The sequence below is a fragment of the Chrysemys picta genome, chromosome 4 (genome assembly GCF_011386835.1).
Source record: "Chrysemys picta bellii isolate R12L10 chromosome 4, ASM1138683v2, whole genome shotgun sequence".
NCBI classification, from domain to species: domain Eukaryota; kingdom Metazoa; phylum Chordata; order Testudines; family Emydidae; genus Chrysemys; species Chrysemys picta.
The window spans coordinates 142052086-142067597 of NC_088794.1; the positions used below are offsets into that span (position 1 = coordinate 142052086).

The 15512-nt window shown below is 40.4% G+C and overlaps 1 protein-coding gene across 5 annotated transcripts in view; it reads right to left on the reverse strand.

The window, feature by feature from the left end:
* Positions 1-14690: 14690 nt before the first annotated feature.
* Positions 14691-15512, reverse strand: part of SLC38A6 (solute carrier family 38 member 6) — a 53537-nt gene continuing 52715 nt past the window's right edge. For all 5 annotated transcript variants that reach the window (XR_006172418.2, XM_042841290.2, XM_065593794.1 and 2 more), the window contains one exon: positions 14691-14989. Coding sequence is in view for 3 of the 5 variants with exons in the window: in XM_042841290.2 (XP_042697224.1) it covers positions 14909-14989 (81 nt within the window). In the remaining 2 variants the exon portion in view is untranslated. The remainder of the gene's footprint in view (positions 14990-15512) is intronic.

The window sequence follows — 15512 nt, forward strand, 5'->3', positions numbered from 1 at the left end:
GAAATAAGCAAACAGAAAATAACAAAACTGTGACCTCCTCCTGACTGTTCTTAGCCACTGCACTTAAGACTCACTTAAAACCACAAATATCAGTGCTTAAAGTATCAGAGGGGTAGCCATGTTAGTCTGGATCTGTAAAAAGCAACAAAGAGTCCTGTGGCACCCTGTAGACTAACAAATGAATTGGAGCATAACCTTTCGGGGGTGAATACCCACTTCGTCAGACGCATGTAATGGAAATTTCCAGAGGCAGGTATAAATATGCAGGCAAGAATCAGTCTAGAGATAACGAAGTTAGTTCAATCAGGGAGGATGAGGCCCTCTTCTAGCAGTTGAGGTGTGAACACCAAGGGAGGAGAAACTGCTTTTGTAGTTGGCTAGCCATTCACGGTTTTTGTTTAATCCTGAGCTGATGGTGTCAAATTTGCAAATGAACTGAAGCTCAGCAGTTTCTCTTTGAAGCCTGGCGAGGACTGGCCTGCCTCCCAAGGTCTGTGAAAGCAAGGGATCATTGTCCAGGATGTGTTGTAGATCACTGATGCGTTGGAAAGGTTTAAGCTGAGGACTGTAGGTGATGGCCAGTGGAGTTCTATTGGTTTCTTTCTTGGGCTTGTCTTGCAGCAGGAGGCTTCTGGGTACACGTCAGTCTCTGTTGATTTGTTTCCTTATTTCCTCGTGCGGGTATCGTAGTTTTGAGAATGCTTGGTGAAGATCTTGTAGGTGTTGGTCTCTGTCTGAGGGGTTGGAGCAAATGCGGTTGTACCTCAGCGCTTGGCTGTAGACGATGGATTGTGTGGTGTATCCAGGATGGAAGCTGGAGGCATGAAGGTAGGCATAGCGGTCAGTGGGTTTTCGGTATAGGGTGGTGTTAATGTGACCGTCACTTATTTGTACCGTGGTGTCTAGGAAGTGGACCTCCCGTGTAGATTGGTCCAGGCTGAGGTTGATGGTGGGGTGGAAGCTGTTAAAATTGTGGTGGAATTCTTCCAGAGTCTCCTTCCCATGGGTCCAGATGATGAAGATGTCATCAATGTAGCGTAGGTAGAGAAGGGGCGTGAGTGGACGAAAGCTGAGGAAGCGTTGTTGGAGAGGTTTAAGCTGAGGTCAGCTTAAACCTCTCCAATGCATCATCAGTGATCTACAACCCATCCTGGACAATGATCCCTCGTTTTCACAGACCTTGGGAGGCAGGCCAGTCCTCTCCCAGACGACCCGCCAACCTTAAGCATATTCTCACCAGCAACCACACACCGCACCATAGTAACTAACTCAGGAACCAATCCATGCAACAAACCTCAATGGCAACTCTGCCCACATATCTACACCAGCGACACCATCGCAGGACCTAACCAGACCAGTTACAACATTACCGGTTCATTCACCTGCACGTCCACCAATGTTATATACGCCATCATCTGCCAGCAATGCCCCTCTGCTATGTACATCGGCCAAACTGGACAATCCCTATGTAAAAGGATAAATGGACACAAGTCAGATATCAGGAATGGCAATATACAAAAACCTTTAGGAGAACACTTCAACCCCCCTGGCCACACAATAGTAGATTTAAAGGTAGCCATCCTACAGCAAAAAAACTTCAGGACCAGACTTCAAAGAGAAACTGCTGAGCTTCATTTGCAAATTTGACACCATCAGCTCAGGATTAAACAAAGACTGTGAATGGCTAGCCAACTACAGATGCAGTTTCTCCTCCCTTGGTGTTCACACCTCAACTGCTAGAAGAGGGCCTCATCCTCCCTAACTGAACTAACCTCATTATCTCGACTGATTCTTGCCTGCATATTTATACCTGCCTCTGGAAATTTCTATTACATGCGTTTGAAGAAGTGGGTATTCACCCACGAAAGCTTATGCTCCAATATATTTGTTAGTCTACAAGGTGCCACAGGACTCTTTAGGGCTTAAAGTGTGAACTCCACTTGGAGTAACAAGCTGCACATATACCCTGATTGCTGCGCCACTGTGACGTTCACCTCTGGCATTATCCGGACCGGTGATCTGCTAGGTCACTCCAATTCTTGACTCTGGGAGCTAGCCTTACCCTGCTCTGCTGTGAGAACCCCCACTCCCGGGCTGTTCACACACAGCCTCTGGTATATAAACTGCTCCTTGGATTGTGCAACCGAATGACACTAGCCAATATCTCCGGTCCCAGACACAACCCTAGGAACCTCCATCTTGCAGTGTCCAGTTATGCCCGCTGGACACTGCAAACTTATATGAGTTTGTCAATTTAACAAATAAATTGATATGTACCAGGCTTGTTATCCCAAGGGAAGTCTCTGACATGCTTTAAACCAAACGCACTGCTTCAGGTAGAATAAACAAACAAATTTATTAACTATGAAAGATAGATTTTAAGTAATTATAAGTCAAAGCACAACAAGTCAGATTTGGTCAAATGAAATAAAAGCAAAATGCATTCTAAGCTGATCTTAACACTTTCAATGCCCTTACAAACTTAGATGCTTCTCACCACAGGCTGGCTGCTTGCTCTTCAGCCAGGCTCTCCCCTTTGATCAGCACTTCAGTCACTTGGTGTGGTGTCTGTAGATGTAGGTGGAAGAGAGAGAGCGCGCATGGCAAACATCTCTCCCTTTTATCATGTCCTTTCTTCCCTCTTGGCTTTGCCCCCCACCTTCAGAGTCAGGTGAGCATTACCTCATCGCAGTCCCAAAATGACCAAAGGAATGGGGGTGACTCACTCCAGAGTTCAACAGATCCTGTTGTTGTTGCCTAGGCCAGTGTCCTTTGTTCCTGTGAGACTGGGCTGGGTTTGTCCCATACATGCCCTGATAAGGTGTGAACTTCCCTCTGCTTCTGGAGAGTTTTTGCCTGGGCTTGTTTTAAGCCATGAGGACACATTTTCAGCCTCATAACTATATACATGAAATTGCAACCTATAACATTCCTATAACATTACCATAACAACATCATGAGCCTTCTGAAGACACCCGACATGACAAACTTTGCATTAGATACCACACAATCATATTATAAGGATGAACATGTGGGTGCTGGATGTTCCTCCGAGGTATAAAATGTCACACAGATACATACAGAAACTTTCATACATCAGGTTCGTAGCAATATTGGCGAGTTTGCTGGCTTGAAAGTCCCTCTGGAACACATCCACAGCTTGGATGGGTCATTCAGTCCTTTGTTCAGAACTTCAGTTTGTAGAAAAGTTTCTCCAGATGTAAGAGGCAGGAATGAAGACAAAATGGAGATGATGTAGCTGCTCTTCACTTTCCTTTTGCTATGTGGCTTATACTTCCTGGGTCCCAAACACAAACTTTACAGCACATGGCATGGAAAAGCGTTAGAGTTCTGTCCATAGGTATGGCCCTGCATGTATTGCTGAGTCATAAGGTGTAGTCCCTGGCCTTTCAATGGGTTCATTGTACAGCTGATGACCCTTGATGGGACATCGAACAGGCTAGGCCATGCTGATCCAATCTGCCTGGGAGTGTCACACAGAAACACCGCACAAGTTTGGAATAACAGATATACCGGACATTTCATAACACAAAGGCGATACAAACATATAAATAAGATCATCAGATGTGGCAAATTATAACCTGTTCACAGATACCTCACACGGCATATCTGGTCAGATTCCTTGCAATTTTACAATATATCAACAATATCATAAAAGCGTCCCCCATATTTTATACATTGTCACACAAGCTTTGCTTAGAGAAAAGTGTAAACCTAATCTCTCCTATACACACTGCAGAGGCCATCTTAATTTCAGTACCCGTAAAGATAATGGAGCAAATAATTAAGCAATCAATTTGCAAACACCTAAAAGATAATAAAAGTGACAAACAACAGTCAACATGGATTTGTCAAGAACAAATAGTGTCAAACCAATCTAATAGCTTTCTTTGATAGGGTAGCAAGCCTTATGGATATAGAGGAAGTGGTAGATGTGGTATATCTTGACTTCAGTAAGGCTTTTGATATGGTCTTGCATGACCGTCTCATAAAGAAACTAGGGAAATACAACCTAAGTGGAGCTACTATAAGTTGGGTGCATAACTGGTTGGAAAACTGTTCCTACTCCTAGAGAGTAGTTATCAGTGGTTCACAGTCAAACTGGAAGGGCATTTTGAGTAGAGTCCTGCAGGGACTGGTCCTGGGTCCAGTTCTGTTCAATATCTTCCTCAGTGATTTAGATAATGGCATCAAGAGTACACTTATAAAGCTGGGAGGGGTTGCAAGTGCTTTGGAGGATAGGATTACAATTCAAAATCATCTGGAGAAATGGTCTGAAGTAAATAGGATGACATTCAGTAAGGACAAATGCAAAGTACTCCATTTAGGAAGGCTCGACCAATCGCTCACATACAAAATGGGAAATGATTGCCTAGGAAGGAGTACTGCGGGAAGGGATCTGGGGGTTATAGTGGATCACAAGCTAAATATGAGTCAAAATAAGCAAATATCATTCTGGGATGTATTAGTAGGAATTTTGTAAGCAAGAGCCAAGAAGTAATTCTTCCGCTCTACTCCACTGTTACGACCTCAACTGAAGTAGTGTGTCCAGGTCTGGGCACCACATTTCAGGAAAGTTGTGGACAAATTGGAGAAAGTCCAGAGGAGAGGAACAACAATGATTAAAGTCTAGAAAACATGACCTATGAAGAAAGATTGAAAGAACTGGATTTGTTTAGTCTGGAGAAGACTGAGGGAGGGCGAGGGGACGGGGGACATGATAACAGTTTTCAAGTACATAAAAGGTTGTTCCAAGGAGGAGGGAGAAAAATTGTTCTTGTTAACCTCCGAGGCTCGAACAAGAAGCAATGGGATTAAATTGCAGCAAGGGAAATTTAGGCTGAACATTAGGAAAAACTTCCTGTCAGGGCAGTTAAGCACTGGAATAAATTGCCTAGGGAGGTTGTGGTATTTTCCATCATTGGAGGTTTTAAAGAGCAGGTTAGACAATCACCTGTCAAGGATGGTCTAGATAATACTTAGTCCTGCGTTGAGTGCAGGGGACTGTACTAGAAGACCTCTCAAGGTCCCTTCCAGTCCTATGATTCTATGATCTACTCAACCAACACTAATATGAGCTGCAGAATCTTCAAAAGACATTTTTAAAAGCCATAAATGTAATGTCTTTGTTACTCTTTTTTTTCCAGCAAGAGTCTGAAAAGACTGAATGTCTTGAAAAAAAAATAGAAGATGCTCTGGGACTAAGTTCAAATTAGTCCATCCTGGGAAATACTCACTGGCTTTCTCATGAGTGATCCTTGGCTGATGTCTTAAAATTACTGCAACCATTATGACTGGCTTTGGAAAGTGTCTACCAAGATGGCATGGATCTAAGCAGTGAGACCTGGTGGACTACTTTTGCTACTATGTTTAGAGAAGACAATTGCTATTCTCTCTTTTAAGTCTACTGTTTTTTAGTTATTAAACAATGCCCTCCAGGCATCTGCTACAATGGTGGTAGATCTTTGTTCAGCAACAGAAACGTCAATCAGAGAGCTATCCATTGAAAACGCATTGGAAAGAGCAAGGACTGAGGTACAGAAGTTGACGAATGAAGGCACTTATGTTGAATCCTTAAGTGAAGAGGACGACAAGAAGTGTTTATTAAGCCAGCTGAAAAAGTGCATAGACTTGATTCTTACAAATCTACAACAGCGACTTCTGGATTCTACTAAACCTGTATGTAGCTTTTACAGATGCCTGACTTATAAAACACTGACAGCTGAGTGGAGTGAGGCATTATCAGTAATGGGCCTGCCATGTAATTAGGACAGAATAGAGAATTTGAACACAAAGTGGAATGTCATATGAAGAATGAATGAAGATTTGACTTCAACATCTTTTTGTCATTACTACTAGTGGCTCGACCCAATCTTTGTGTTAGATTTCCTGGGATGAAAGAAGTAGGAATTCATCTCTTGCTACTCCCAGTCACAACAGCTACAGTTGAGCATTCTTTTTCATCATTGAATAGAAGTTTGTGTTCTGAAAGTGAACACGTTGCATTCAAGAAGCTCATTAACAGAGTTGTGCAAACTTACAAGAAACCAAGAAAGATGTAGATGTACAGTAACTCCTCACTTAACGTTGTAGTTACGATCCTGAAAAATGCGACTTTAAGCAAAACGATGTTAAGCGAATCCAATTTCCCCATAAGAATTAATGTAAATGGGGGGAGAGTTAGGTTCCAGGGAAATTTTTTTCACCAGACAAAAAACCTATGTATTTTATAGACACACATACAGTATACATTTTAAACAATTTAATACTGTTCACAGCTATGATGATTGTGAAGCTTGGTTGAGGTGGTGAAGTTAGAGGGTGGAAGAAGGAGGGATATTTCCCAGGGAATGCCTTGCTGCTAAATGATGAACTAGCACTCACTGAGCCCTCAAGGGTTAACACATTGTTGTTAATGTAGCCTCACACACAAGGCAGCACAAACATGAGGGGGGGGAGAGACAGCATAGCAGACAGAGACAGACACACACTTGTGTGTGGGAGAGAGAGATAGATGCACACTGCCCCTTTAAGTAAGGTGACTCACTCTTAAGTGCATTGTCTTTTTAAGTGGATCAGGAAGTTGAGACAGCAGCTGCTGCCCCAAGCTCTCTCTGTCTCTCTCCGTCTGCGTCCCCTCCCTGCTCTATATGGAGAAGGGATAAGTGGGGTGCAGGAGTAGGGGAGTGGGGACAACCCCTCCCTCCCCCCCCTGCACAGCAAGCAGGAGTCTCTGGGAGCAGCTCCAAGGCAGAGGGCAGGAGCAGCACATGGCAGTGGGGGGAGGGACAGCTGAATGCCTTGATAGCCTGCTGGGCGGCTGTAGGACAGGGAACTTAGGGGAGCGGGGAGCCGATAGGGGGGCTGTCGGTCCACCCTGGTTCCAAGCCCCCACCAGCCAGCTGCAACAGTCTGCTCTTCCTGCAAGCAGTGGACAAAGCAGGCAGCTGACAAAGACCTTAGAAGGGAGCATTGCACAACTTTAAACGAGCATGTTCCCTAATGGATCAGCAACATAACGAAACGTTAACAGGGACAACTTTAAGTGAGTTACTGTAGTGCTTCATAGAAGGCTTGAATAGCCAGCTTTAACTGTGAGACTATTTTAAATCTAAAAATGGTCATTAAACATTTTTCAGTTTTTACTAAGGTGTCATACAGCCCACCTTTGCCTTCACAGTCTCATCCATTGGCTCTCGCCCCCCTGTAAATTCGAACACCTCCCCTCATTTCAATTCCTGGGAAAAATACTGATCTAGGGATTAGACAACCTAATATTTGAAATTTTCAGCCGTTTGTGGTTTTGCTTGAATAAAAACAGAAAACAAATGAAAAAAATACATTCTTATTAAGCCTTTCAGTCAGGGGAAAAAAAGGAGCTACAGTTAAAGCTCATTCAGTTTTAAATTGAACTGCAGGACTATAATTTCAGTTTAGGTATTGAATTAAAATCAAAGCCTAATAAAAAAAATAATTGTGCATGATCTGTTTTACTCAGAATAGTTTAACACTCTGTCCAGTTCGCTTGCTGATCTGATTTTGAATCTTTAATTAGATATTACATAAGTATTTCTGCTACAAAGGTAAAAAGATTAAAATAAATTTAATCTGTGGCAATTTGGCAACCAACTCCTTTTTCTTTTAAAAGGGTCATATTGATATAGATATGTATATTTAATATCTATATAAACACCTATATGACCCAAACAAAGATATCCTGGAACACAATTTCAATACACCTGGACTTTTGAGAGGTTTTCAAACTCTGGACCCAAAATTGGACCAAAATTTTGTGGCTGCAGCCTAATGGCAAAGTCCTGGCCATGCTGAAGTCAATGGCAAACCTCATGCTGACTTCAATGGGACTAGGATTCCATCCCTCTCTCTTTACTTAAAGTGAAGGGGGGAGAGAAAGCAAGATGAGGGGGAAAGTAAGGAGGGGGTGTCAGAAAAACAGCCAGGAGCGTGGGTGGTTCAAATTTGGGTTCAACTAAACCTCACTCCCCCTTCCTCTTGTTTGTTATTGGGATGGCAGGAAGGGGTGAGCAGGGTTATTTGAAATGAAACAGTTCTGGTTTTGTTTAGCTAGGTACAGATATGGCTCCCATCATTGTAGTATCTGAGCACCTTTTTATATAAAGTATACTACCCACATGCAGCATTCTTACTTTATACTTATGACACAGCTTGAAACAGTAACTACGTTGATTTAAGTATACTGGCACAAACCTTTCATTTAGAATCACTGTGTGATGCTGGTAGATCAGGTGCCAACTCATGCCAAGTTCCCCAAGCTTCACTGAACACTGACAAATGCATAGCTGGAAACTAGTCTGGCTCACCTGCGTGTTAGCACTGTTAAAAGACATGTTCAGTTTATAAACATGTGTTTTGTGTTTGGAATTTATGAAATGCTTGTGAGTTGCTGCATTAATCCCACTTACAATATCTGTATACCATGTTAAAAGGTGATATTTAAGTGTTTGCTTTATAACTATAAAAGTGTTTGCTATGAAACTGTAAACATCCCTAGTCAGGAGAGAAGCATTACCAAGTGTGAAATACTAGTTTAACACAAGCTGTCATCTCCTGCCCAAAAAAGAAGAACGATGGACATCGGACAAATCGTTGTGGAACATCAGTGACCAAAATACTTTGTTGATTGCTTCCCCCACAACCATGAAGAGGGGATGTGCACAAACCCTTGTCCCATTAAGTTTTGAACTCTGGGGGAAGGTAATAAAGATCCCTGACCAGAAGGAACTATATCACTATGTTGCTGGGAATTTGGAGAGGACAATATTTCTAAGCATAAGCCAGGGTTTCCCCTGCAAGCTGCTTAGCTTGAGTTAGCTCTAACGGACATACAGAGCTTGCATGTTACAGCAGCTAAGTACAACTCATTTGTGTGCATATATTTACTTGCTTTAACCTTGTAAATAATTCATTTCCTTTTCTTAGTTCATAAATCTTTAGTTAGTTTATTACGGGACTGGCTACAAGCGTGGTCTCTGGTGTGATCTGCGGTGCAACTGACCTGGGGTGAGTGACTGATCCTTTGGGACTAGGAGTAACCTGACTATTGTTGTGATTTTTGGTGTAAGAGACCATCTGTCACAAAGGCAGGCTTGCCTGGGTGGCAAGATAGACCAGAGTGCCTAAGGGGACGGTCTGTTATAGTGCTTGAGGAGTTCACACTCGATAGCTGGGGAAATCTAATTATAGAACACACAACCAATTTGGGGTTTGTGTCCTGGTTTGTAACAGTCTGCCCTAAGGTCAGCACCCATGTTTATGAGCCACTCTAGATAGTTTAGTACACTGAAACCCTTTTCAACAGTGTTTACACCAGTTTAGTTTAATCTGATATTTTACTGAATTAAACTGAACTAGTAACTGAGTTACATTGGTGAAAAAAATCCAAGATCTTTTTCTCTTTTTATATATCGCAGATTCTAAATGCAATTATTTCCACAATCACTCATTGTTGCATAGTTTATTTGCACATACACAGAAATTCATACCTCTGAGAAAGAAAAAAAATATCTGAATTCACGTTTGGCAAAACTGTCTTCATAACGAGGGCCATGATTCTGAGCCAGTTTTATACTGAGTGTTAGTGTCTCCAGTAAAATAGGTGCTTCACAGCGTTTTAAAAAATGAACTTTGGGAACTAAATGTATACACTATTTTTACCCACATAAAATGACATTTTCACAGAGCACGAGAAATGTATGAATAGGATTGTAAGCTTATTTTCTCTCTCATGAAAACATTGTAAACATCAGCTGTTTAAGCATGTATCTCAAAGTGGGTATTATCAGAACAGTGACAAAAACGACAGCGATAGCATTGCACCAGTACATAATTATTTTGTTATAATTAGTAGGATGTAATTTCTACTGTTCTTGAGTGTGAAATACGATGCATTCAAATTGATCAGACATTTATTAAATTATTTCAGAATTCTGGCCAGGCATGACTCCAAGTGCTGCATGGAAGGAATCCTCCAAAAAAATAGGACAATTCCCACCACACTTCTTATCAGAAATAAACACTATACATTCCATCCCATATCCTCTGCACAGTGCATCTTTAAATAGTTGGGCTGTTAAACTAAAAACATTTTCTGCTCAGTGACAGTCCAATTGAAAATAATGGGAATGTTATACAAAAATATACATCAGAACATGACTATTCAGTTCATCTAAGGCCATGTCTACACTTACTACGCTTACACTTGACACTGCTGCAATTGATGCAGCAGGGGTTGATTTAGTGGGTCTTTCACTAGACTCGCTAAATCGACCACATAGCGCTCTCCAGTCGACTCTGGTACTCCACCGGAACAAGAAGATTAAGGTACTACCGTCGACGCAGCACAGTGTAGAAACCACAATAAGTCGATCTAAGCTACACTGACTCCAGCTACATTATTCACGTAGCTAGCATAGCGTAACTTAGGTTGACTTACCACAGTAATGTAAACAAGGCCTTAGACCTACCATGTAGTGAAACAAAAGGCACAAGAGACTCAACTGTGTTAAACGTACAGGGATATATACAGCAGAGAAACTTAATTAGATTACATTCCTAGTGCTGTGACAACGAAGCACTATGTAAATATTAAGAGGCAAACTGCTTACCAGATAGCACCGACTAAAATATAGAAAAATGTCAGCATTTCGCAAAAACTAAAAACATGTTACAATGAGTACAAGCCAGCTCCTTTATTCATAACTTCATTTTCCTTAACTCTGCTTCCAACATTTACAGTAACGAGAGACTAGAACAGAAATACCGTATTCACCTAGCTAAACACAGATAGCTCTGTAATTTGATCATTCCAAACGTGCGGGCAAGGGCAATGGGAGAGAGACTGATTTATTTAGCCTAAAAATGTTCCCAAATCATTTATATCTCTCCCAATTCACCTGCATCTCTCTTACAATGATCAGCATTTTCATTTAGGATACACACACTCTCACCCAACTACAGAAAAAATACATAGATTATGAGCGCGGGGATGGGGGGGAAAATCATTGGTTCAAACCCTCTGGGGTTGCACTGGTGTAACATTATCATGCAAACACCTAACAGACATATTGAACTAGCTAGCACTAAATGGGGCTCGCTCGGCTAAGTGAAGCTAGCTGAAAGAGCCACTTTATTTTAAAAAAATGTTCAAAGAAAAATTTTCCCTAGTTTTTGAAAAGTGCATTTTTCTTAATTGGGTTTTTGAATTTTCAACACAAATTTGAAAAATATCAATGAAAAACAGAAATGATCATACAAAAAAAATCTGTTTAAAAATTTGTTTTCATAAAAAAATTCAATGAAAAGTTTTCATCCAGCTCTCTTGTAAGTCGCATTGGTGCAAGCCCTATTTTGCACTGATGCAATGCAGCTACACTGCGAATTTTACTGGTATCACTATGTTACTGTAGCTACATTAGTGCTAACGACCCGGTAAACACATGGTCCACTTTTCCCTCTATTTCCATTTAACTTATTTATAAAGCAGTAAATAAGTTTTAAAGATAATGTTGACATGAGGACAATGGTATAAAATACCGATATAATTAATGAGGGGAGAGAAATGGTAGCTTTTATCCAGCGACTCTCCCACAGTATAGGCAAGCATACGAGCAAGGACAATAGAAGTGTAGGTATTCTGGAAACTCAGCTTATTTCTCCAGATTTTAGGTTCTGCCAAACTTAATTTCCTATAGATATATTTCTTTTAGAAAGCAACATTTGTAACTCTTCTCCTTGTGAAGATAACCCTTATACTATAAATCAATGCACTGCTGTCTTGTCTGCACTACTCTGCACCAAGACTAAAATAATACAGCTCCAACAGAGGTGTGAATTGCTTCCATTCCCCTTAATGGAGTAGTAACTTCACAAACTAGTATTAGCCATTTAAAAGCTTAGCTCTTTGGCAATACCCAGCGATGTTAAAAGTGTCATGTTTACCTATATTACAGTGTAAAGTTTGTATTTTAAATGGGAAACCATTACAAATATAGCATTGGTATGTTCATATGCTTTCAGATATTTCCTTAGTTGCAGTCTTCAAAATTATGCACACAAACCCGATTGTAAATCCAGTCCTTTCAGAAGAGCAGGGTATTAGATTTAATGCTGGGCACAACTTTCTTTTTTTTTCTAGGGAGGTATAAGTAAACTGCAGATCTTGCCAGGTTTTTATAAACTTTCCAGTTCACCCAATTAAGTTTTTAATGTTAACTTACTCTGCAGTTTAAAATACTTTTTTAGATTACCATAATTATGTCTTGCAGATATTACCAGATATTAAGATATGAGAGCAGGGCAAAGTAATATGTGAAATAAAGAATCCCCACAGAAATTCCCCTAATTTTGATTAATATTCTTGTAGATTATTAGTGTCCTTGCAAAAAAGCTACAAGTAAACATCGAGACTGATTCAACGCTCATTCAAATGAATAGAAAGATGCTCATTGACTTCAAATAGTCTTTGGATCAGGCCACATATGAAAAAAAAGTAGTTGATTCACAATTGTCCCCACTGTCACATTTACCCAAGATGGCTCTGTAACAGCTATCCAAGATTTAAGTTTAGGTTACCCAAGATTTAGGTTTTCACACTACTCATTGAAATATCTGAGCAGCTGAACATTTAGGAGAAGGGGGAAATTAAGACATACCATGGGAAGAAAAGATAGTGATATTTATTAATCGGGAGTAAAATGTGGGAATAATTGCAAGAGGGATCAAAGGCAGGAGAGAGGGCCTCCTTCATGTTTGTTTGTTCTAGGCTTCCACAGTAATCCACACTGCCAATCCCTTGATCAAAGGAGGCAGGAAACTTCTTATGTTCAGAGGTATCCAAACTTTCCCCAACAGTTTTGTTCAGCTCAAGGCTACACTGTAAACTGTCATGAGGTATATTATGTTCATTCACGAAGACAAGAGAACTATGCTACAGAAACTCCTAAGGTCAGATCCTGGGCCCTGATCAGGTCACTTTGCTCCATCAAAGCAGCACATTGGTCTGTCTCTATAGTAGACTCAAAGGGTAGCTGAGATTTCTCTTTGGCATGGAGGAATCCTGGGTTCGCAGAATGGTCTGTACCCATTCTTGTGGTTGGAAGTTGAAGCAGTCCTGTTTGGCCCTCTATTTGGCCCAGGACTAGAGCTGGTGATCAGAGCTATCTTTGCATCTGACGTCCCTCAACTGCACAACTGAAAATTGTGTCAGCTGAGTTTACTTTAAATTAAAGTTACAAAATTCAGCTGAATTGCATAAATGTTACTTTAGAGCGTTTCACTTCTGTATCTTATTCTACATTTCAGATGTAAAAGTAAGTAGTAAATCAGATTAAAAGAAATATCACATCTGGAAATAATGAAGTTTCCAAGCCTCTAAATCGTGCTGCTCCAGTCTGAGGTCTAATTACTTAACTTTATGTAGGTCTCATTTCTGTGGAGTCTTAACTTCCTTAGAAGATAAAAATCTATAGATTAGAGCATTTTCGTTTTAAAGGATATTCTCTACAACTAACACATTTTTTAAAATTGACCATCATTCCTATCACTGTTTCAGCTCCTCTGGTGTGAGCAATGTTGGCTCTGGGCTGCCAATACCATTTTCAGCATTGTGTGGATTAGACCTCAGAGGAAGTCCAACTGGTGCTGAAAATGGCATTCAGATTTCATTTTAAGCATAAATAGTGCATAAGGGGATACGCAAGAGTTTAGCAATGTGGGGTGAAACTCTGGTCCTATATGGCAAAAGTCCCATTAACTTCAATAGGATTTCACTTTTGGAGTCTGATTCTTCTCTAACTAACACCAGTGTAAAATTTAGACACACTCTAGTTCAACCATAAATTATTGAGCGAGAAGCCAGAATCACTGAATGAAGTTTTATGGCCTGTCTTATGCAAATCAGGCTAGATGATCATAATGGTTCCTTCTTGCTGTAATACTTATGAGAGTATCTCCAGTGGAAGCTAACCGAGTTACACCTGTGAGAGTTAGGGGGCTTAAAAAAATAAAAAAAATCAGGCCTCTAAATGCTTTGAATACATTTGTAATGGAAATGCTGGAAGATCTTAAGTGCAAAATAAAAATGATTGCTAGCGCTTCCAAAATACACATCAAATATCCTAGAAGGGCACAGAGTTTATTTGACACACTCATTCCAAGAAGGCCTAAATACACTGAAGTATAAACTATACATAATTTAAAGTGCAATTTCAAATAGAGGAACATGCTGATGGGAGGGGAAATCTTCCTATTGGGTAGGGTGACAGTGTGGAGACCAATCAGTTTCAAGATTTCAACGCGAGGGTGGTAAAATTTTGCAAGCTATTTTAATGAAAGTGATGCAAATCCTTTTATAATTGCTGTTGTGAGACTTCCAGTATTATGAATGGCACAAGTTTTTGTAAAATCTGCCCATCTCATGGGAAAACAGCTGAATCCAAGCCAGAACACAGGAAATAAGCCCCTTTCAGCTCTTGGTGCCAGGGCCGGTTCAGATGCAGATGCAAACCTCTGACTCTAAGATCTGAAAGCCTTAAACAAAATATTTTTGCATTGTAAGCACACTATATAATGTCCTCTCATAAAGTGACCTCTTCACCTGGGTAACGTTAAGTCATTTTAAGACTAATATATTTGTAGAATGGAAGAGTTTAATTGTGCAAGAAGTAAACCAGTCAAAGAAACAGACATGAGAGTAAACAAACAAAATGTTACTTGTTTCATACACAGCTCCTGAAGGGTTTCTTCTTGAAGATGTCCAGCATTCAGTTGAGAATTTACAATATGTTGCTGGAAGTCTTTGCTCGCATTGTCTTTCTCAAGTCCAGCTCAAGAAGCAATGGAAGGGATTTTATTGATTAATCCAATTGAAAATGATTAAGGCTAAACTTAAGAGACCAACAAGTATGCCAAAAATAAACAATGCACAAGCCTGTGAAGACAGAAGAACAAACAGTGAATGTTGAACAGCAGAATTCAATTTATACTTCTGAGAATTGCTATTAAGACCCTCACTATGAAAAAGAAATTCTACCTCTAATGCATTGACAGGCCTTAAAAGCACATTTTTAAATCATCTGCTATGTTTAAAATAACCAAGTATTTAAACACAGCTGCTCTTTCCAACACAAATTAAATATATTCAGAAAGATATTCATCTATATGAACACTAAGCTAAGCCTGCTTTGGGAATGGATTTCACAAAGAATTCCCTTTCAAAATTGATTTAGTGTGTCCACACTATCCACCTGGGAACTGTGTAGATGAACTTTGCATATTGGCATTAATTCCTTTCCAGGAATTTCATTAATTTGACCCTATGCACACAGGGGCTCAAAGCAAGTTAAGAAACAGAATTTAAACTCTACTTAAAAGACAGTTCTAGTTAAACACATTCCGAACACTGCTAGAGCAGCCAGGGTGGACTGAGAGAGACGCTCTGGAAACCATGTTTA